This window comes from Chelmon rostratus, chromosome 24, assembly GCF_017976325.1.
Source record: "Chelmon rostratus isolate fCheRos1 chromosome 24, fCheRos1.pri, whole genome shotgun sequence".
Lineage (NCBI taxonomy): Eukaryota > Metazoa > Chordata > Actinopteri > Chaetodontiformes > Chaetodontidae > Chelmon > Chelmon rostratus.
In genome coordinates, this window is record NC_055681.1 from 6711160 (window position 1) to 6733030 (window position 21871).

General features: G+C 43.3%; 2 protein-coding genes across 2 annotated transcripts in view; both read left to right on the forward strand.

The window, feature by feature from the left end:
- LOC121627552 (nck-associated protein 5-like) overlaps nt 1-11880 on the forward strand; it is a 67693-nt gene extending 55813 nt beyond the window's left edge. Inside the window, exons 15-18 of the mRNA XM_041966504.1 lie at nt 563-678; nt 1521-1650; nt 1775-1950; nt 9603-11880. Of these exons, the coding sequence (XP_041822438.1) occupies nt 563-678; nt 1521-1650; nt 1775-1950; nt 9603-9911 (731 nt within the window). The 3' untranslated portion in view covers nt 9912-11880. The remainder of the gene's footprint in view (nt 1-562; nt 679-1520; nt 1651-1774; nt 1951-9602) is intronic.
- A 1263-nt stretch (nt 11881-13143) lies between these two features.
- Nucleotides 13144-20609, forward strand: LOC121627530 (ly6/PLAUR domain-containing protein 1-like). Its single transcript, XM_041966478.1, has 4 exons — nt 13144-13236; nt 16092-16226; nt 19276-19549; nt 20352-20609. Exons 1-3 carry the CDS (start codon nt 13188-13190, stop codon nt 19521-19523), a joined length of 432 nt encoding a protein of 143 aa, XP_041822412.1. The 5' UTR covers nt 13144-13187; the 3' UTR covers nt 19524-19549; nt 20352-20609.
- Nucleotides 20610-21871: the final 1262 nt, after the last annotated feature.

Consider the following 21871-nt stretch of genomic DNA (forward strand, 5'->3'; position numbering starts at 1 on the left):
CAGGATGCCAGACAGGGAGCGACGTCTGTCACATTGTTCGCTTCCTAATAGGCTAGAGGAAGAGGGTGAAAGGATTTTTATGATCTCAATGCAGATTTTTCAGATGGAGTCAGAGCATCGGCCAAAAGCTGCCTGTTATTGTAATGCGGCTGCACGTTAAAAGAGACAATTAAATTGGCCCTCATCCGAGACAGCAGTAGGCAGAGTGATGATAAAGCAGCGCTTTGCCAGTCGAGGGCCGACAGCTGAAAGCTGCTCTATCTGAGCCGCGAGTAGACATGGCTGCAACAATCGCAGCGTGGACACCATTAATGTTTGACAGCTTGGATATTGTGCAGCTCCATTCATATAGGCAGTAAATGGATGTGTAGGCAGTTGGATGGGTTTTGCTTGAATGGATGTGTTAGATGTATTCGTCCAGTGTTGTTTTCCGTCGCCTCCATGCATTGCATTAGATGGTCGTGCGGTGAATGCAAGACGGATGCGTTTCTGTTATTCACCAGATATATTTCTGTTATTTATTTACCAACTCATTTCTCTTTATATCTCTTTCCACTTCCAGATGCTATCAGGACCAAGAGGTTGAGTCTCGGTGCTCTTCGCAGCAACGTCTCTGCAGAGGAGCAGGAGAAAGAAGCAGAGAAGACGAAGAAAACCAGGGTTCATGACATGCCCTGTGTAAGTCTTTACATTACAGTGTGCACCTCGATGATGTTTACATCCACACCAACAGTCACTGTTCTTCTGAATATGACAACAATCTGGATTTGACACAGGTCATGTAAACAGCATGTTTCGCTGGATTTTCTGAAGCAGGCCTTATTCTGAATGGAGCACTTTCCATTTAAGACGTAGGATGTGTCGATATCATGCGGAGCTTTCTGTGGGCAGGCATATATGCCTCTTGTGACATGCGGCCTCACGCCTGTTTTTGGACAGCTCTGTGCTGTGCCAAGCCAACAGTTTGCAAGGCTTAGGTAGAGACGCATGCGCAATAGAAAAGCCCACGTTTCTGTTCGGAAGGAGAAACACATCTACTTTTAAACACGTTAAAAAACTTGGTCATCAGCAGGTTTTTGGATAAGTGCAAATATCACAAACTTACCCTTTCATTGGACGAGTACGCACGGCTGCAATATTCATTTTCGTAAGCCATGTAGTAGCACAGCACAGTAGGAATATTGTCATTTTTGGAATAAGGGTAAAAAGCTGAGTATTTTGTGCATGTACACATAGTCAGTGACATATTTACAGCTCTTAAAAAGTCTTAAAAAATCTAGTAGTAGTATTAATAGTTTTATTATTACAGTGAAATCTGAATACAATAACTGAGACTTGAATATTCTGTAGTTCTGTCTTGCAAACCAGTTTTTTCTCCAGTGAATTTTGCACACAGCTGCAATTAAAGATTTTTGTTGTTTGATTTTTTGTTCATTCTCTATTGTCTCAGCATAAGCAATAGTCGTAGTGTGAGTGTATAAAAATGTTTTAAGGGCTCTTGCTTTTTAAACGATAAACAGGAAAGAGCCCTGCAAGTGTGCACGTACTCGGGGAGCAGCAGCGACACCGAGACTGAACCCGAGGGAACCGGAAGCACTTTGGCCTCGCCGCAGAGGACCCTGATCTACAGAGCCAAGAAGAGTGACTCAGGTATGTTGGAAAATTTTCAAAACATTCAGTCATTTCCAGTCACCTGGAAACAAAACAGCTGCAATTGTCTCCATTTCCTTTTTCCTTGTGTTATTTCCAAGATAACAATTTCCTCCATCCACAGTGGACCAGAACGAGGAGACCCTGAAGAGAAGCAGCGTGGAGAAATCCTTGTCAATCATGGACTACTACCAGCATGATGTGTTCTCACATCTGGAGAAGGACAGCAAGAGGATTTCCCAGTACAACTTGTTGCACAAAGAGTCATCCCTCGATGGCAAGGCAGGAGACAGACTCAGTGTGAGTATTAAAGCGGCTCATTGTTCACGGCTGATCGTTTTTTAGTCATAAAAGATGCTTTACAGGCACACTGCTGATTCCTATCAAGCTTTTTATTGCTCATTATACCCTTCTATGATGTCCAGAAAGCTGCGCGAGCAGGGATATTTCTTGCTTTACTCTTGGCACTGACACTTATTCAGATATTCCGCGTGTGCTGCTAATTGGTGTTAGAGATTTTTCTTTACTGTAAGTAAAAGGACATTTTTATGCAATATATTCAAGATTTTGTTGCATCGCTGCCTCTTATTGATCATTTTGCCTCAATATACCATTTGAAGCAGATAATGAGTTGTGCCCTGTGTTGATTGTTCTAGAATAAATCAATTTCCTCATTTCATGGAGCCCAAAGGAGGCAGTTGAAAGGGATAAAAAAAAAAGCCAGGCGGTGCCCTGCTGTAGATGTATGCAGCTTTATACAGTGTGAGGAGAATGTGTGTGAGGTGTTGAGAGAGACACACACTGTCGCAGCGTTTGCATAATTTTTCCTCCCTCGCAGCAGAGGCATGAAGATGAATGCAGTGAATTTTGACTGTTCGTGTATGTCACAGACTTGGGCAAGGAGACTTCTCAGATGGTCAGGGCGAGCGCCTGTGGAGCTGCAGTGTCAACTCCAGCTCTGAAACACTTCCTGAGGCACCAACCGTTTTGCAAAACTCCAAGATTTTCTTCCCCACCGTTGGAATTGTTTGCAGATTTTCACAGAAAAAGACGGCTAATTGCTTTCGATCGCCTCGCCCTCTCGTGTCAGCGGGTACTTGCTTATTAGTATTTAACGCAGCTGAATGACAAATGAGGATCAGAGACCATGAAATGGCCTCCAGCGTGCTCGGCCCGGCTCTATGGGACAGCCAGACTCTCTCCTCTCGTACACCGCTGCCGCCAATGCACCCACCCTGACAAAAAAATCCATATTTCCAAAAAAAAAAAAAATTCTGAGTCAAGCTCAAAACACAGTTGTGTGTGAGAGAAGTGAAAAAAATCGGAATCTATTTTGTTTTTATTATGACCTTTGGTATCTTGGAACTCGACATTTGAAAACATTTACGCCCATAAATTAGAATAATTATGCAGACTTTTGGAGGTGGAATGTGGAATGTGCTCACTGCGTCTGCTTTCATTCGCACTATCATACATTAAGATGTTGTTTAATGTGACTGTAGTGAGGGCACCTCCTTCTGAGCCGCTCTGCAGGTGTAAAAATGCCCATGTGGCAGCACCTTCTTTCATTATCTTCAAGAAAATTACAAATGTGGCCGAATGTTTAGAAAGTGAGCAAGTAAACAGCATTGCTGGAGTGTCCTTGAGCAGCACTTGAGCGAGATTGAATTCCTCTCAGCTCCGGAGTGTTTTCTTAAAATGACTTCACCATCTGACCTCCCCAAGCAAAAAGAGAATTTCAGCCACATAATTGCGTGAGGCAGAGTCTCGGCTTAACAAAGCAAAGTTCAGCTCACTTCTACTGGAAGCAAGAATCGCATGAAAAGAGATTTTTTTTTTTTCCCTTCGATCCGAGTCCCAGCGGAGAGGCAGGACGTTCGATGAGGCGCTGTGCAACCAAGCTGCAAGCACAACTCCATTAGCTGACATGCAAGAGACAACACACAAGCAGCGGAGCTCTGTTTGTCTCATCCTCAAACCTGCCTGTCATTTAATTGGATGCGGTAGGCTACATTTTAGAGGGTAGTGATGTAGCCCACAGCGCTTACAGGGACTAAACCAGAGATGAGAGGTCGAAAGTTGCTCCCAAAACAACCTGCAAACATTAGCCCAGCCAGGTTTTATGACAAGCCCCAACTTGACCAGCTGCAACGTTCAAATTTTGCTGAAACGGTGACGCATCAGTGAAAATGTTCCTATTATTTAATGCACGTGCAATAAATGAGCAAAAGTATGCGGACACCCTCAGCTCCTGTGCAGCTAAAGGCCTCTTCCCCCAGAATAATGCAAGATACTGAACGCCTGCACTCTAACTGTAGCTTGAGTCCTAAAACACTCAGAAAAGTTCAACCAATCTCCAAAGGAAATGATCTCACTTCCAGAATGTTCTGGGCGTCTGTATGTTTAAATCTTGATCTTTAAGAGTCCATGTGTTGGAAACAGCTATTATCACTTACCCTAAGCCGGCGTCAATGTAAATTTTGACAATAAGCCGTGACGCAGCAGTAATGATGGATGACTGCTGTTTAACCTATTTACCCTACATTATTCTCCTGAAAAAGACGATCCGTATGCGTGTCATCACCTCTTCGCCCCTCTCTGTGCAACCCCTTACCTGCACGGCCGCTTCCCTTTTGTCGCGGCTCTGGAGCATTTGACTCAGGAGACGCTGTCGTCTGCGGCAGTTTGGGGAAGTTTGGTGGCTGTGTCAGTGCCCGGTGATTTAAGCGCCTTTAATAACCTTTCACAAACACTCAGGAGAGTGATGTAAAGCTCAGCAGCTCCCATCAGAGCCCTCACAGCCCGCGCTGGCCTCCCATTCATCATCCTGACAGCACCTGACAGCCCTGCTAACGGCGGCCCCCGCCTCCTTCTCCCTCTATCCTCTCCTTCCTCCGAGTCTCTCCTCCTCCCACGTGTCTTTCCTCGTCTCCCTTCCAGTTTTGCCTCTCTCTATTTCTGTCCCTCCTGTACAACTCTCTCCGTCTGCTCTTCTCAGTTGACTTCTCCCGCTTTTGTTCTAAACAGTTCCGTCTGTTTTCCTTCCCGAGCTAACTTCTCTTTTCTTTTGTTTTTTTCAATCCTTTCCTGCTCACTCACTCTTCTTTTTCCTATTTCCATCCTCTGTCGGCACGCAGGAGAAGAAAATCGCTGCAGGAAAGCAACATTAGACCTAGCATCGTTGAAGTTAGAGGTATTCGTAGGCTTTATGTGACCCGGGTCCAAAACTAACGTACAACAAATCAGCATGCACAGCATCACACCGAGCGTGGAACAGCTTGTTACCTTGAGCAATGATTACATGGTGGGGGAAAGGGAGCATTTCAGTTGACATGCAATTTGAAATAGAGCTGCAGGATAACCAAAACTATACCAGTGTACAAATGAATATCAACATGGAAACATGGGCTCCCCTTGAGTTGCTGTCAGCCTGATACCGAAGTCAGAGGGAACAGACCCAGAAATACACCACCTGCCGTCAAATTACCCACACAGCGATGACGGCAAAGACAAAACACGTCTGTATTTGAAATTCAAATTGTGCAACTTCATGTCAGAATTCCAGCAGCGACCATGAATAGCAGCAACTCTTCCTCCTAACTTGATAGTGACCACAGCAAACTTTAGATGTGTCTGCCTCCAGTAGACACAAAACAAATTGCTATCATCTATTCAAGTCGATGCAATCTGCATGCACTTTCACATTTATTGCAATCTGACATGAATAGTTTCTATTAGACATTCAACAGCCCCTTCGGATGTCATCTATTACACTGATTTTCCAGCAGATGGGAACGTTTTAAATGCTTTTTTATGTTTTTTTTTTTTTTTAAATAATGAATATGAATAGTCACACGACTTAAAAGACTTGTCACTTGCTGATCTGCTTCATCTCGCCTCACTTTCAAACCTGTTTCTATTGAGCTCAAGTCCAGCTCCAAATCCCTCCAACAAAATTACAGCCAATGCCAAGAGAGGGCTGAATGAAAACACAATTAGCATTATCTATGCTAAAGTTGTATATATCTGAGAGGCTGCTTACAGATGAGCCACAATCCGATTGGACGAAAGGGATCCTGTTTGAAGCAACGCGACTACAGTCGACAACGATGCAAAGTGTCGACTCATGGTTTTGATCGTGGAGTATGTCCTGTTCTGTTCTGTTTATCAGCAGCTTGATAGAGCTCTGTCACAGTGTAAAGACAGTGGATGTTAAACAGTGAGGTTATAGTAATTAAATGGTGGATAACGTACATGCATCATTTTGTTTTTAGCAAATTTAGCATTTTTTTTTAACAACATGTGCAAGTAAAAACCATCAAGATAGAGAGAGAAAAGTAAAACAGCAGGGGGAAAGGAAAGAAAATGTGTCTTGCTCGAGTCACCAGTAAAAGACCCTCTCAATAAGCTATTGTAGCGAGCAGGTCTAGTGAATTCGAGTTTGGACAGCCCATTACTGACATGTGATGCAGAACCAATTGCCGATTTGGCCCCTCGTGTTTTCGAGTGGGAAGCTCTCACTGAGACGTCTGCCTGCAGCCCGTGCAGCTATCATTTTGGCTGCACCCGCAGGTGGTACAGAGACCTGCACCGGGAAGGTTCGATCCGCTGGTAATTGTGTTCCTCCAAAATCAAATCCAATCAGCGATAAGACACCTATTCCCTTTCTTTCCTCTTGTTTCCGACCAAAATGAGATATAGGGGGGGGGGGGGGGGGGGGGGCTGGCTGAGAGAGCCAAGGCTGTTCTTCACTGTCACAGAGCTCAGCTAATCTCTGATCCCCATCACGCGCTCTTTTCGAATCCCGAGGCCATAAAAGGTGAATTTTCATGGCTGACAATTACGTGACATAAATATAGCGATGTTGTGAAGTCAAATTAAACAAGTCTAATCAGCTTTCATCGCCTTAATTTGGGCTCAATCTCCACCTGCAGAAAACTACTCAACATTTGATATCACATGCGAGTTGGATGTCACCTTTGGGCACATTTTCCTCTCACTTTTCTTTTGATTCTGCCTTCTTTACAAATTCATTGGGATCGCGCCTGCTAAGGTCACATCAGTGCACTTTAATGGGGTTCGGTGGGATTTTAGGGTGGAAGGTCGATTCTGCAGCACAATACTCAATCACAGTATGAAATTATTTGTTTTTTTTATGGACAGCTCTGCGGTTTTGGGGAATGCAAATGATGCAAACTACCTTTTTTTCTTCTGCGCTTGCACACAAATCTACATAAATCTCCCCTCTTTTGATAACATCGTCATCAAACAAGGATTCATACATTTCTCTTCCTCTGACAGCAGCCTCAATAAACCAGAATTCACTTGTTTTACATGTTGCATTTTGACAAAGGAGGCTCGATTTTCTTCCTCCGGCTTGTCTTGCTCTTTCAGTACAGCAGTTCTCAGACTTGGCTCCCTGGGCTCAGAGTCCTACTGATTTCATTCCAGCTGCCCAAATCACAGAATAGTTTACACCTGGGTTGGCAGGTGAATGCAATTAACCAGCTGGTAGGAGAGGAAACCAACAAGGCTTCAGGCCCGTGAGGAACAGCACTGAGAACAACAGTCACTATTGTTTTAACTCTCTCCACCTACACATGGAGCCTGACGTACAGCTGAATGCAAAAACCTGATGCTGCTGTAATACAGCTTGTCAGAAAGCATTAGAGAAAATGTGGGAAAGTGGGGGATATAAGATTACTGATCACAATTTCTGGAATGAGCCAAACCAGACAGAGAATATTGCACATTCAAGGGTGGATTATTTTTCCCCCCTTTTAGAAATATTGTTTCATTCCTGCGGAGAGGTGGCTGCAGCTTGTCTTGAGTTCCCACTGACACTGTCATGGATATAAGTCCAGACTCTGAGTTGTCGTTCCGAGTTGGAAATATTTGGCATTGCAGACAATTTAAAGGCGTGACTCTAACAAGTGCCCACAAGTGTTGCTGATACAGCTGAGACCTTCCTGAAGATGTCAAGTGTTTGATGTTTTTCTTCTGTTACAGTCGGAGATGTGATCGATGAATGTGACGACAAGCTGTGTAGCTTGAGACAGATAATTTCTTCAAATTCAACGAAACTCTGCAGAGGCAGATTTTTTTTGTGTGGTCATTGCAGTTAGTTTTAATGCAGATGACTCTGTGTAAACCAGAATCTGATCATTTTTGACATTGGTCAAATGGGACATTGGACATTGGACAATTGGGAACAGCACAAAGACAATGTATTTAATATTTTAGCTCATCAGCTTCATTGATTTTTGTAAATATATGTTATGGAGCAACACGTTTCAAACAGGTTGGGACAGGAGTAACTAAAGACTGGGAAAGAAACACCTGTTTGGATCATTCCACAGGTAAACAGGTTGATTGGTAACAGGTGATAGTATCATGATTGGGTATGAAAGGAGCATCCTGGAAAGGCTCAGTCGCTCACATGATTGTATAAAAGAAAATTAATACATGAGTTCAGGAACACTTTGCTTGATTGCAAATGATTGCATTTTTTTTATTTACTTTTTTTGGGAGTCTGGGTTGTAGATTATTGTCCTGGGACATACACAGGATTGCTGCTTAAAGAAACTTCCCTCGTATTTGTCCTGATGAAGGTGGAAGGAGTGTTTGGACCCAAATGTGCCGAGACTCCAAATTGTTCTCTCTTCTGGCACATGAGCATGTCAGCATGAGCTCAGAGACTTACAAAACGTGGCAACCTGATCAAGAAAACGCCTGCAGGACATTTTCACCACTTTAACGGCACTCCAGACTGTATTAGCGATGCAGTTTATGTGTTCGTGCTTCTTGTGTGCAGAGATACACCTCGCAGCGAAATGCTAAATGATCCAGGTTTGTAGCCTCCCTGGAGGTTGCCTTGACCCTCCAGCTATTCCTCTGAGTACTTTCCCCTGCAAAAATACCTATGTAGTTAACTGCTCCTCCAGGCTGGAGTTGCTGGAGGAAAATGCAGCTACCCAGAGAATTTTGTTTCCAGCCTCTGCGGAGGGGCTTTCATGCTGATTGTGACAGTAACTAGCTCCCTAAAGTGCCTTTTGAGACAAACAGCAGAGGTCACATAGAAGACTCAAATAGTCATAAACAGCAACTGAGTATTTTTAGCTTCATGTGGTGTTTTGTTTGCCTCTGCAGACATGGTTTGACTCGTAGGTCATTAGCAATGATGTGGCGTACAGTCACATGACAATAACTTTGAACATAATTCACCAAAGAAGCAGCTGGTTATGCAGCATTTTTGCACTTCTGCCATTGAGTCTAATCACTGCTGAGTTGCCTTAAGGTGTGTGCCCTTGAAAGGCCGCGAGGGCACAATCCAGTCTCGAGATAAGACCTGCCATAATAACATTTTCCAGTTCTAATATCTCCTGAACTGTCACGACTCAAGGTCACCACAATCATTAGCGCTTTCAGGATGAAACTCCTCCCGCTAATTGAAGCAGTGTTAGCAGACAGCAGCTTTAGACGCAGCATTTCCCCTAAGTAACATATTCCCACGTATGCTAATTTACAAAGCAGACGGCCACAGGCTGTACAAAAAAATAATACGTGATACAACACAGTTAATATAACAGGAAGAGTGGGTGAGCCCAGATGCCCAGAGATGCCTCCCTGCCAACACCCAAGGCATACATTTGGTCCTTGAGCATGATAAAAATCTCAATATAGATCACTGTCATGCTCTCAGGCGGCATCAGTCTTATTGCTTTGCAGCACAAAGCTGCAAACGAGATGAGCTACATGGTGCAACGTTTCTTCTCTGCTTGACGTTGTGTGTTTGTCAAAGCAGCAGAAGCGAGTGTGAAGTTACACGGGCATGAATTTGAGACTGGAAAAATGCAACTATTTATTTTTACATTTGCCAGAGTCAAGCTGCAGCAAATCATACTTCATTCCCAGAAATTAACACACTTTGTGCTCTCTGTTGATCTCCGCAGAAGGAGATTCCCACGGAGAAGTCCCCCGTCGGCGCGAACCAGCCGGCCTCGCTCGACTTCTCGCTGGAGTCCCTGAACAAGCTGAACCACGGCAGCTCCGGCAGCCTGTACCCGGACACGGGCTCAGGTGGCCGCAGAGGCGACTGCCGCGCCGATGTGGGGAAGAGCGGCGAGGACTGCTGCAAGGTGGACGAGCCCTCCTCCTCCAGCTTCTCCAGCAGGCCCGGGGTGGACCCCGTGGGCTCCCTCAGCGACTCGCTGTACGACAGCTTCTCCTCCTGCACCAGTCAGGGCTCCAACGACGTGTAGGGCCAACGAGCAAGGCGGCAGGGCTGTGGTGCAAGAGTCCAGTCTTTCTCTGTCAAGGTCTTGGCCCCCTTTTTGAATTCCCTTCTCTTGTTTGGCTGTGGAAGGGTACAGTAGGCCCATGGAGTGGATTTGCAGGTAGATTTTCACCTCTGTTCACCCTCAAGAACCTCCCTAAACATGAGCTTTTGCATTTGCAAGTAAAAAAACACTCAACAGGAGTTGGTTTGGTCCAGCTTTGATCCCAGCCCCTGGTCCTGATTCAAGCCCCGACTTCCATTTCATCTTGGAAATGACTCAGACTGGACTAGCGTGGTCTTGACTACAGCCCTGACGCGACAGGTGGAGCCCTACCCTTGTACATCCAACACAAAGCACTTAGTGGAGCCGGAGACACGAGAATGAAACCTGAACCCAAGCACCAAACCAGGACTTTTACTAGTCTGACTCTGGACGTGGTGGACTGGACAGCAATACACAGCGTTGTCTCGTTGCAATTCTTAGTTATCTTTTTCCCCGTGCTGAGGGAACTTCTTATCATTGCACTGTAAGAAATACTGTACAAAGTTTGTGAGGAGTGTAAAGTGAGCGATACAAGCGGTGATAAGCAGGGCGTCTCGGGAGCGACGCTGATGGGCAACATTGGTGTGGAGCTGCAACAAAATGCTTTGATTGCATTCCTGCTTGCTAGGAAACTAGATTTAAACCTAAGGTGTCATTTTATGTTTGCTGCTAAGTACATTGCCCAAAAGTTGCCCACGTGGAATCACAACAACCAATAAAACACCCGGTTCAGCTTTGTCTTCTTTTCTGAAGCAGTGTTTTTTTAAACTGTCACATTTTCAGTCATTTTTGTCGGTAAAGCCTGTCGCCAATCTTTTCCCCGTGTGTTATTTTGAGCAGTAACTCAGCCGACAACAGCAAGCAGAACAGAGAATTGTGAAAAACGTTCTTCAGATGACATGAAAATTATCACCGTGCAGCTAACAAAACAGCAGTGTCAACTGAAATGATTTTCTGCTTCCACGCGGTACATTAATGAATAATGCTGATTTTTCAGTGTCTGGCTGGTACACAGTTACAGCAAACAACCAACTTTTCGGCTTCAACGCACCCAGTGTCATTGTTGGTAGCTCAGGGAACATACTGGACTCATGTAGATTGTAAGAATTGAAAATGCAGCCATCAGGAAATTGTTGATAAATACAAAAAACTTTTTTTTTGAGTTCCTGATGCAAAACTCCAGAATCCAAACAGTCTAGTCTCATGTAGCAGAACACACCCGAACTCTCCAAACCTCAGTTTTCCTCTCATAGTTGTATATTATGTTGTATATAGAAACTGCTATAAGTTAATTTCAGAATGGGCATTGCTGATTGATATATGCAAATGAGAAAAAAAAAAAAAAAAGATGTAAATTGTCTGCCAATCATTCAACCAAGGTTTTGAGTCTACTGTCTGAAAATGTCTTGTATCTTTGCTTATGGAATTCTTTAGGGGTTCTTGTTTAAAAAAAAAAAAAATCTTTATTTTGATCGATAAGAGCTAATACTAAAATATTTTATCACTTTATTTTAAAGACATATTTGAACTTTAGGTGAAGTTATGCCAAATCTCTATCTGGAATTTGACCAGCTGGTGCTAATCAACAGAGCCGACTGTGTGTTTCAATTTTTCTATGAAACTGTTAATATTGTATGAAGAGAGTCTGAAGAGGACTTGTGTATTTTTCTAGATGTCCAGTATTTATACCCACATTTTGTACTGTCAGACTGTAGTGTGATTGTCATGCTTCACCTCTCTCCTTAAATGTTCCTGGTTCCTTTGTAAAGAGAAATGGTTACCAGCAGTGTTACTTTGGTAATTATTATTAATGTTATTGTTATTATTATTATTATTACTGTGTGCAATTTTGTCTGTTACACCAGACTTTAATGCTATATTTTATGTAACTATTTCCTAAATAAATATGAGAAACTATTTCCTATTTCAATCTGAGCTGCAAGCTGTGTGTGTTCATTTTTATTTGGCTACATCCTCGCGCATGCATAAACGTGCGCGCGCAGGCGTGCGTCACCAGGCGATTCATTCATTCTTTCTTTCTTTCGGTGTTGTAATAAAGGTTTGGTAGAAAAAGACGGAATGTTTCACCCCGAGGGCACCGCGAGTAATCACCGCTTCCCACTCACAATCTGTCAGCCGGAGCTGAAGCTCGGAGCCGGCGACAGTTCGCTCCCAGACCGCGCTCCGCGCGCTGCGGAGGGATTTATAACCATCAGTCCCTTGATGGGTAATTATGTGCGTATAAATAAACGCAATTAGTTTATGCACGCTCGGATGATTTCTCTCTCTGTACGCCTCCATATAAAATCAATGTATTGCGTTGCTGGCATTCAAACAGCATCAGAGCCAGATTGTGTTAAAAGTCCTGGTTAAAGTGTTGTCTTTGTGATATTAGAGGGTGACATGAGGGAAAAACCAAATTTCCTAACAGTCAACAATAATAAGATTACAATAAAGTTGAGGTTCAAGAGTTAATAAGATGTCACACAAAGGTCATTCAAATCAGAGCGTCATTATCAGTGAATTATTATAGAAAACTATGAGGGTCGTGAAATGTGAAGCCCAAGTAAATACATGACCACAGCAACAGAAATGTTCTCAGAGGATGAAAACTGATGATAAAATGTCACAAAAAAAAAGAAAAGAATTAAACTACTGTAACCATATGAAGCATGAAAGTGTTGATCCACTGCGCGCAGACGCACTAAACTCCTAATGTTTTTCTAAGCATTTTATTAGAATTGCATAAGAAAATGTCATATAGTAGAGTATTGAAGGGAATTAGAGGTGGCCGCGTGTTAATGTCAATGTACTGAACTTTTCGTAGCTGCAGCAACATTTACACAGAATTATCATTAAAATGTAGCCAATCTTAAAACTAGCAAATGGCCAATGTCTGTAAACACCGCATTCTGAACGGCCTGCCGATTATCTCTGTCATCAGTGCATGAAGACAAACTGAGTGAGATCATGAAAATACCAACTGTGCGCCCCCGTCACGTGGTGCGCTTTATGATTTCGGCGCTCTGGGTTCGTCTCCAGTTGCGCAGGAAGGAGAGACTCTCACTTTGCGGAGCTTTTGATTTCACCTCAGCGAGCCGAGAGGATGAGCGCGTCCGTGTCTGGGCTTCCTCCGCGGCGCTTCGTCCTCCGCGCCCCCGTCTGAGCGAGTTCATTTGGTCGGATGTTTCCCCTCCGAGCGTCTTTTTGGAGAGAATGCGTCTTCTCGTTTTCGCGACTTTATGTGGAGTCCTTCTCGACGCAGGTAGGTGCAAGTTGGAGAGGCTGCGCCCGCTCAGCTTGCATGCAACAAAAACATGTGCTTATGTTGTGCTAAAGGTGCATATCCCGTCTGTCTGCATGCGCAATGTCGAGATATACTGTTCCAAAATGTTCACGACTTTATTTATAACACAGAGCTGATGCTTTTTTTGTCTGTACCTGAGGTCGGACTTCCAGATGGGTACATAATACAGATATTTACGGCTCGTACTTTTGGAAAAACTTAGGCATCATGGAAAAACAATGGGCAGTCATGAGCAAAATGGTGCGTTTCTTGGTGCTGGTTTTGCGCGCTGATGGAGCAGCGCTGTGCCGGACTCCTCCGCGCTGTTCTGGCACATAGGAATACAGATTCAAGCCTTTATCACCCTCAAACCCGTGATTTTCTATGCAATTTCTACTCATTTTTCGATTGCTCTGGTAGGTGCGTGTGCTTTGAATGAGCGATTTTCTTCTTGCCAGTAAAAATGTTGAAAAAAGGTGAAGATGCTGCTTGTTTGTGCCGTTTTGCTCTTTTTGAGGCAATGATGCCTCAGCTGTTCCTGCACCTGTCCAATTTTTGTGACATCACGTGTTGTTTTGTGGTGCCGACAGTGATTACAGGAAATTGTGATTATTGGTTTTGCAATTGTTCTACACCCGAAGCTGTAAGGATTTGCTCTGTTTGTCTTCTCTTTTCTGGAGAAATGCAAATAGATTTAGAACAAATTTCTAAAACTGATAAGCTGTGCTCACTGGATTCCGCCCTCCAGTGTGACAGATATTCCCCTCAAAAATAAGAAAGTTCCCTGTTATCACAATCTTCCAGGTGATGGATGGAGGTTTCAGGCACCAGCTTGGTATAAAGTAATTAGGCTGGGGTTGTGATTTTATATGTGGACCTTTATCAGATGCGTTTGATGGTGCTGTCAGAGTTGAGATTAATGTTTGGTGCCATTTCAATAATTACACCACTAATATACGTCAGAGTGGATGGATAGTTTGCGTGGGATATTTAGGAAAGAAAGTGCCGGCGTGTTTGTCGGAAGTTTGTGATTGAGTGCCTACGTGTGATGATATCTCTTTTAGAAATGCTAATTGAACCTGGCAGCTTTAGAACACTAATTTATGACAATAGAGAACTTCTTTTGAGTAATTTTTATTGTCAGCTCTCTAAAAGTGGACAGACTCCACCGTCACCTGTGATGCAGCAAGCTTCCAGTGAGAAAACGTCATGTGCATTGCACAGGGGAGCTGCACAGCAAGCATATTGACTGCAAAAAAAATGACAGACCATTTGATGTCCCATTTTCTAAGCATGAACAGCATTTTAGCAGTACTGAGATGTCCGTTTAACCAGCAGTGAAAGCCTAATTTGAAGTCTACTTCCTCCGTTTTACATCTCAGAGCTTGATTCCTGCAGATGTTTTGCATTTTCTGCAGGACCAGTGTATTACAGACACTCAGATTAACGGCGTGGTTTTAAGATAGAAGAAAAGCTCATCCAGGCAGCTGTAAAGGCGTAAGATAAAATTCACAAAAGCTGCAAGAAGCACAGCGTATTATCTTTATGGGGGGACATGGCACTCACATTTTTATTTTCTGAGGCGATGGGAATTCACACAGGCAATCTGTGCACCGGCAGAATGCATCAAGTTGCTCTTACTGCCTGTTTGTGTTGTAAATGGAGCTGTAGCACCTATAAAAATCCATGGGTTGAAAGGGAATTTAAAGGGACCACCGTGGGCTTTGTCGACTCTGGTTCTTTACAGCTCACTCTCACCTAAATGTGTGAATCTATAACCTCTGCTGACACTCATGAGACAGCCAATAAAAAGAGCTGAAAGCACCTAGATTAGACCTGGTGAAAGACTTGCTTTTGATGCTTTGTGAATCCACAAAACATCAGCGGTGCCCTCCTGCCAGCGGGCGTAATGTCACACCACGGCGCAGAAGATAGAGAAGTTGGCAGTGCGCCCTCGTGAAGAGCCATTCATCTTGTTTGGAGCCGCAACACCATCGAAGGCACAGAGCAAAATCTATGAAAGCCATAACAACATGAAGAATGTGCGAAATTGAGAATGTTGTGAACAAATGTCAGTAACACACACAAGAAAAGGCAAAAATAACGTATCCTGTCATGCAAGGACAACATGGAGAAAACAGGAAGTAAGTGAACTACAGTGCAGAGGATGGTGTGAGGAAGTACGTTGAAGCTGGAAAGATTCAGTTCCTAAAGTTCTTTAAATAAAAATTTAGATCTAAACACAATAACTTCATAGTTTGAAATTTTCAGAACTCTATTTGTTTTTTTGCTAAGAGTCAGACGAGATCAGTACCACTCATGTATGTAGCCTACTGCACCCTTAGCCAGCAGCAGGTTAGCTTAGCTATGCTAGCTTTGCTAACCCGTACACTTAGGCGTTTGTGCAGATTAAACATAACGACTCATAACGCGTTCCCTCATGAGCTTTCAAAGTCAGCAGTAGCAGAGCCGCTGTTTCCCCCGTTTGCAGTCTTTATGCTAAGCTAAGATAACTGCGCCTTGCTCTGGCTTCATATTTACTGCACAGGCATGACAGTCGCGTCAGCCTTCTCATCTCAATCTACACAAGAAAGCGAACGAGTGTCAAAATGTGGAACTGTTCCTTTAAGCAAAATGTCAACTTGACATTATCTGAGACTGACAATGAGAAACCTGTCAGCTGTGAGCTTTGCACACAAAAATCCTGTGAAATTTTACTCCACATTTAACAAAAAAACAGATCAAATTACTTCCTTTTATTCTATTCATCTATTGATTGTGTGCAACACCACGAATGACTGACTATCTTGCACTCTCTTTCCTGCATGGCGCAGGAGATGCCCTTCAGATCCAGTGCTACCAGTGCGAGGAGATGAAGCACAATGACTGCTCCACGCCGGAGTACATCGTCAACTGCACCGTCAATGTGCAGGACATGTGCCAGAAGGAGGTGCTGGTCAAACCGGATGGTAAGGGCCAGTTCACTGTAAATCTGTATGCACGGCCACGGGAGCGCTCGCTGCCCAGTCCTCCCGCAGTAGAAGCCGACAGATTTGAATGAAATGTGGTGGAGGGTTAGGCCACGGGCCAAGGAACAAGAGATTGGTTTTTGGGACAACTCTGGATGCATGAGCAAATTCAATTTTAACTTTATTTATATTGCAGCATTTCGTTCAACTGCTGTTGAAAGTGCTGTGTGGGACAAGCTTTCCCATGGTTTGCTCATTCCACAAATCGACAGGAACTCAAAAATAAATAAAGTAGATCTGAGAAGAACACATGCAAACTTCAAAGACAAACAAGGTAAAAAAAAAAGGTGGCTATACAAAAACCTTCATGTGATCTCAAACATCGTCTCGAAGAAGGATTAGAAAATGCATCGTGGATTTAAAAGGACACTGTGAGACACATGTCAAAAGTATTTTGGTGCTGATGTGGATCAAGATGTAGGTATTTTCTATTATGCGTCCTTGGTGGAGGTACAGACCGTCTAGGTTTTCATATTCCTTGATGGGATGCAGGGAAGAGTCGGTGAAGATTTATGGGTGAGGGTGTAAAAGCCCAGGCAGGGTCAGCCAAAAGTATCTGAGTTCCTATTTATCTGCACAAGAAAGGTGACCGTCTGGAAACGGGAGACGGGGCTCAGGAGGTACGAGACCTCCGAGCATAAAGTTTTATTTTGTTTTTTGCCATTCAGACCAGGGAGGAAAGATTATTATCTTGACGTCCAACAGGACAGACAATTACCATGAATACTGATGTCTCAGCTGGGATGTGTTGAGATGCTGTCGCAAACAAGATCCTCTGGAAAACAGCAGGTCAAAAAAAAAAAAAAAAATCTTTGCTTGAATGTGGAATTTATTCAAGTTACGCAAGCGCAGCACGAACAGTAAATTAAATCAGATGTGATGTTATCCGTTTGTCTCTCCTGCTGTTAAGATGACAAATAAGACAGGATGCTTCCTTTTTTCCTCCCTCCAAACACCTTTTAATCCTCACATATATGACTTAGTGACCCAGCAGAGGAGGCTGAGCAGGTCGAAACAATCTCTTGTGATTTTCAGTGTAATAGACATTGTTATCTGTTATTTTCTTCCTTTCCTCTGCCTCAAAGGCGGAGAGAGAAGCATTGATTGATGTGGATGGACCCGCCATGCTGCAGAAAGCACAGCCTTGCAGACAGCGTCGCCGTGTAACGCATCATTTTTCCCCGTGCTGTGTAAAGCCAACGCGTTATAAACCTACAAAAACAAATGTGGGGCCCTCCATTGTTTTTGTGTTCAAGCTGACTTTTACATGAGGAATGTTGGCGCTGCGTGTTGCTCCAAAGAGCCCGGCAAACTAACAGATCTCGCCGGGCAACTTTATGTGGCTCATTTGTCAAAGAGGAGACTTTGCCTCAGCCTCTGACACAGCATTAGATTAGCTTTGCGCTGCGTTACAGAAATAAAATGGTTGATCCTGGAGGGCGCCAACTCGACCGTTTACTGAAGAGTTTAGAGGGTGGCGTCTTCTTTAGCCTTTTCAAAATCAGAAACAAAGGATTAAAAGTCTGAGGAATGGATTAAACTGTGGGTTTATCTGCTCTAACACAAGATGTCATCATTAGCATCTTTGGCTAACTAGCTTACTACAGTAGTTAGCAAGCATTGTACTTCAAGCCCAGCCTCACAAACTACATCATATTAATTCATGGGGTTATAAGTTAAATAAATTATAAAAAGTCACGTTCACAACTAGCACATCCACTCTAACCCACTGTGTGGATATGCTAATACAGTTTGGGCTAACATTAGCGACTCTGTCCTGCTCTTTATGGGATTTGGGGAAGTTTACAGTCCAACACCAGCCATCTTCATCAAAGATATTGTGAAAAGTGTTAAATGTGTAAATAAATATGAAGCATACGCTAATAGTCAACCAGTTATGCTAGGATAAACGGTCTGGTCTATATTTATAATAGTGGGACTGCTTCTTTGTTTCCATGTCTTCAGCAGTGATTGGTGATCCTAAGTTTTGCCTGGAACATATAGGCCTAATGTTAGCTTCAGCCTCAGTCTTAGCATGATGTATGTAGCCATTCTTGTTTCAGTTAGTTGGCTGTAAACATTAAAAAAAAGTCAGACAAAGACAGCGTTATTAACCACCTCATGGAGCTACCGTTAGCCTAATTAGCCAGCTAGCTGGGCTACAGGTCATTGAAGGTGTACACGTTCTGGGCACAAATTAGCATCCAAAACTTAGCCTTCGTCAAAGACAGCAAAAAAAAAGGTCATGTAGGTTATTTTGTTTGCAAGTGAGGTGTTATGTGATTTTATGCATAGCCTGCAGACACAGCAGAGAGCGTCGATGCTTTCTCTACAAACTCTTATATATGACAGACGCAAAGGCTATCATGGAGGAAGAAAGCTCAGTTGTACATATTTCTCTTATTCGTCTATATATAGCCACACGCTGGAACATTTTGCCCACAGCGATTGAATTCATCCAAATTTGATTTGATCCAAACTTTTTTCTTGTCCAGTAAGGGGAAATTTCATTTGCAGACACACACAAGATAAACAACACAATAAGAATGCCACATAAATGACAAAACACATGCAGTAACATAGAATAGAAACACATGACAAATAACACCAGTGTGCAGGCAGGCAGGATGGAGAAACATCACTTGTTAAGGGAGTTAGTGGCCCTGGAGTGCAATAAAAAGTTCCAGCACGACAGAATATGAGCTTTTCTTCTGCATACAAATTGTAGTAACGTATATCACACTGACAAATATCAGTTAATATATAGAGCAGACAGAAAGTCAATAGCTCCCTGGCCTTATAGTGCAATAAAAAAGCTGCAGCATTACAAAAGACAAGGCTCTTATATGTTATCTTCCATCATAATTACAGCAGGGGGAAATCTGACATGATGCTTTGCAACATAGCTGACATCTTAAAGTTGGATGACTGGCCGCTAACTGTTTTTCAGTAAAACTACGTTTGTTCGTTTTTTGTTTTTTTTTTGCAGGAATACATTATCGGAAATCCTGCGCCTCCTCTGGGGCTTGCCTCATCGCCTCCTCCGGCTACCAGCAGTTCTGCACCGGCCGGCTGAACTCGGTCTGCATCTCCTGCTGCAACACCCCGCTCTGCAACGGGCCCAGGAGGAAGCGGCCCGTCCCCTCGGCTGCGAGGCGCAGCATCCGGACGAACCGGCCGCTCCTCCTCTTCCTCGCCTTCTTCTCACCGCTGCGGACCCTCCTCCCTGTGACGTAGACCGAGGATCCCATCACATCTCTGCTGTACAGTTTGTTTGTCCAAACCTCACATTTTTCTCTTGATTTTGTTTAATTTGGGGTCTCACTGCCCAAATTCAAAAGGCAGAATTTTAGCAACTAGCCCTCCTGCAAGGTTAGAGCTTTTGGCATATATTGTTGTTTAATGAATATAAAAATGAACAATTAGTTGTTTTTTGGCCGGTAGAGTGCTGGGGTATTTCTGGGAGCAGTTGCCTGGCCACCACTGATGACACTGATGATCACAATCTATGTCTTATAAATGTCTTATTTAGTGAACTTGGAGGTGTTATCCACAGACACAGCCAGGTTAGCTGTGTCCATCTCTAACCAGCCACTTGCCTTATATTTAGTATCGTCAAGAAGAATAAGCATATTCCCCCAAATGCTCAACTATTCCTTTAAGGGAAATTTAGAGAATACAATGATACTTTAGACAATAGTGTGCTTTCAACGATGAGCTGACGCCGAGCCAGGCCTAATCACCCGACATCTGTGGGAGCAAATCCCTGCAGCCAGGTTTCAAAATCAGCTGGTACGTTTCCCAGAAGACTGTTAAAGCAGCATATTAATGTCCATTTGGAATGAGATGTTCAACAGTCCCATATGGCTGTAACGGTAGGGTGTCCACATAATTTTGGCCATGTAGTGCAGTTTTCAGAATAGCACATTTTCAGGCATCTTAGTGCAGCAAGAGCGACACACCAAAAATCGCTCCAGAGTTGTGCACCAAAGATGTGAATGAAACACAAGTCAGGCGTTGCTTTGAAGGCTGAATGAAGACATTTCCTGTCTCTCTCCGTCGCAGGTTCACCTGGGAGCTCGGACCTGCGGCCACTGCTGCGACATCCTGAAAGAGCAGCTCTGGACACCGCGCCGGCTTTGTATCTTCTCAGCGTCAGGAAAAAAAAAAACTGTTAATCTGATTGAAATAAGACCGTAACCACTGAGAATGACACTGTAAAGCTGGAGAAGAGCTTTCTGAATCATTTATTGCTCCTGTAGCTGGAGGAGGACCATCCAGCCTGCAGCCGAGGCATCTCTCAATTTCTTTGCTTTTTGTGAAGTGGAGCGTTTTGTGAAGAACCTGCTCTGAAGTTATTTTCTGGTTATTACACGCTGTAAAAGCTGCTGGTCGGAGTCCTGGTAGAAAATGATATTTTTCAGCTTTTGTTTTGTGGGCTTTGTCTGATCGATGGTTTGAAACACCACTGTTAGTTCTCCTTCTTGTTACGCTGTCGCTGTTGTCGCTCAGAATGCACCGATTCTCATATTTTGAATTGATTACACCAGAACTGACACTATGGCCCAGAAATATACGCATTCTTGATATGTTATGATGAGGACAGCATTTTGAAGGGTTCTGATGTCACTTACAGCATATATCCATCATATATATGCATATTTTCCCCTGCCGCACAGTATTAATTGACGTTTTACGACTTGGAATATTAAAGATGTTGAATGGTTTTTGAAGGCCTGTTTGTGTTGTTGCTTATTCATCCTCAATCACAAGATTTAAAAGTTGGCTCTGTGGCACAAGAAGCTGCTTAGATACATTAATGAGACAGTATTATTCCATCAAATCCTTTGTGAAATCTGTGTCACTTAGATTACATAGACATCGTGCAGAATAAGAACAAGCTACAAGCACAAGTGACCTCTCGCTGCAGAAAGGCTTCAGGTGATATCAGCCATAATTCGCTTGAAGTTGATCTTTTTTGGGCTAAAAATCATAACTAGTATAGCATGTAGCAATGCTGTCAACCAAATATAGCATTTTCTAATCTGCACCAATGAAATTTGACTTCCTGTTTGGATCCTATTTGCAAAAATTGCAGGTTTATATTTGCCTCCAAGTTCCATTTTACTGCTTTTTGCACTTTTTTCCTTTTTTTTCTGTATCTGTACAGTATTTTATTGATATGTAGCGAATGTGCTGCACACAACAACAATGCAGACGTTCTCTAACTGTATTTTAATGCCGCAAATTAGTGAAGGATTAGTGATTGAGAGCAGAGCAAAAAGGCAAGAAAGTGCACTGCAGTTCCCATCCTTGTTTTCACATTATTACGATGTTGTTTTCATGCTAAAAATGACGCGGTACGTTGATTAACATGAGAAGACTTATTTCAGAGCTTCATTCTGGGGACAAAAAGAAAACAAAAAACGAGATGGACCGTCTGATAAATGTTCATGGCAGTTTTTTGACTGGTCTTCTGTGAAGAGTAACGCTGTAATCTGCTGATGTGTGATGTAAATAAATGTTGAAGAAAAACTGAGCCGTCATGGGGCTGCATGGCGTGTTTTCGCAGCTCTTCTGTCACG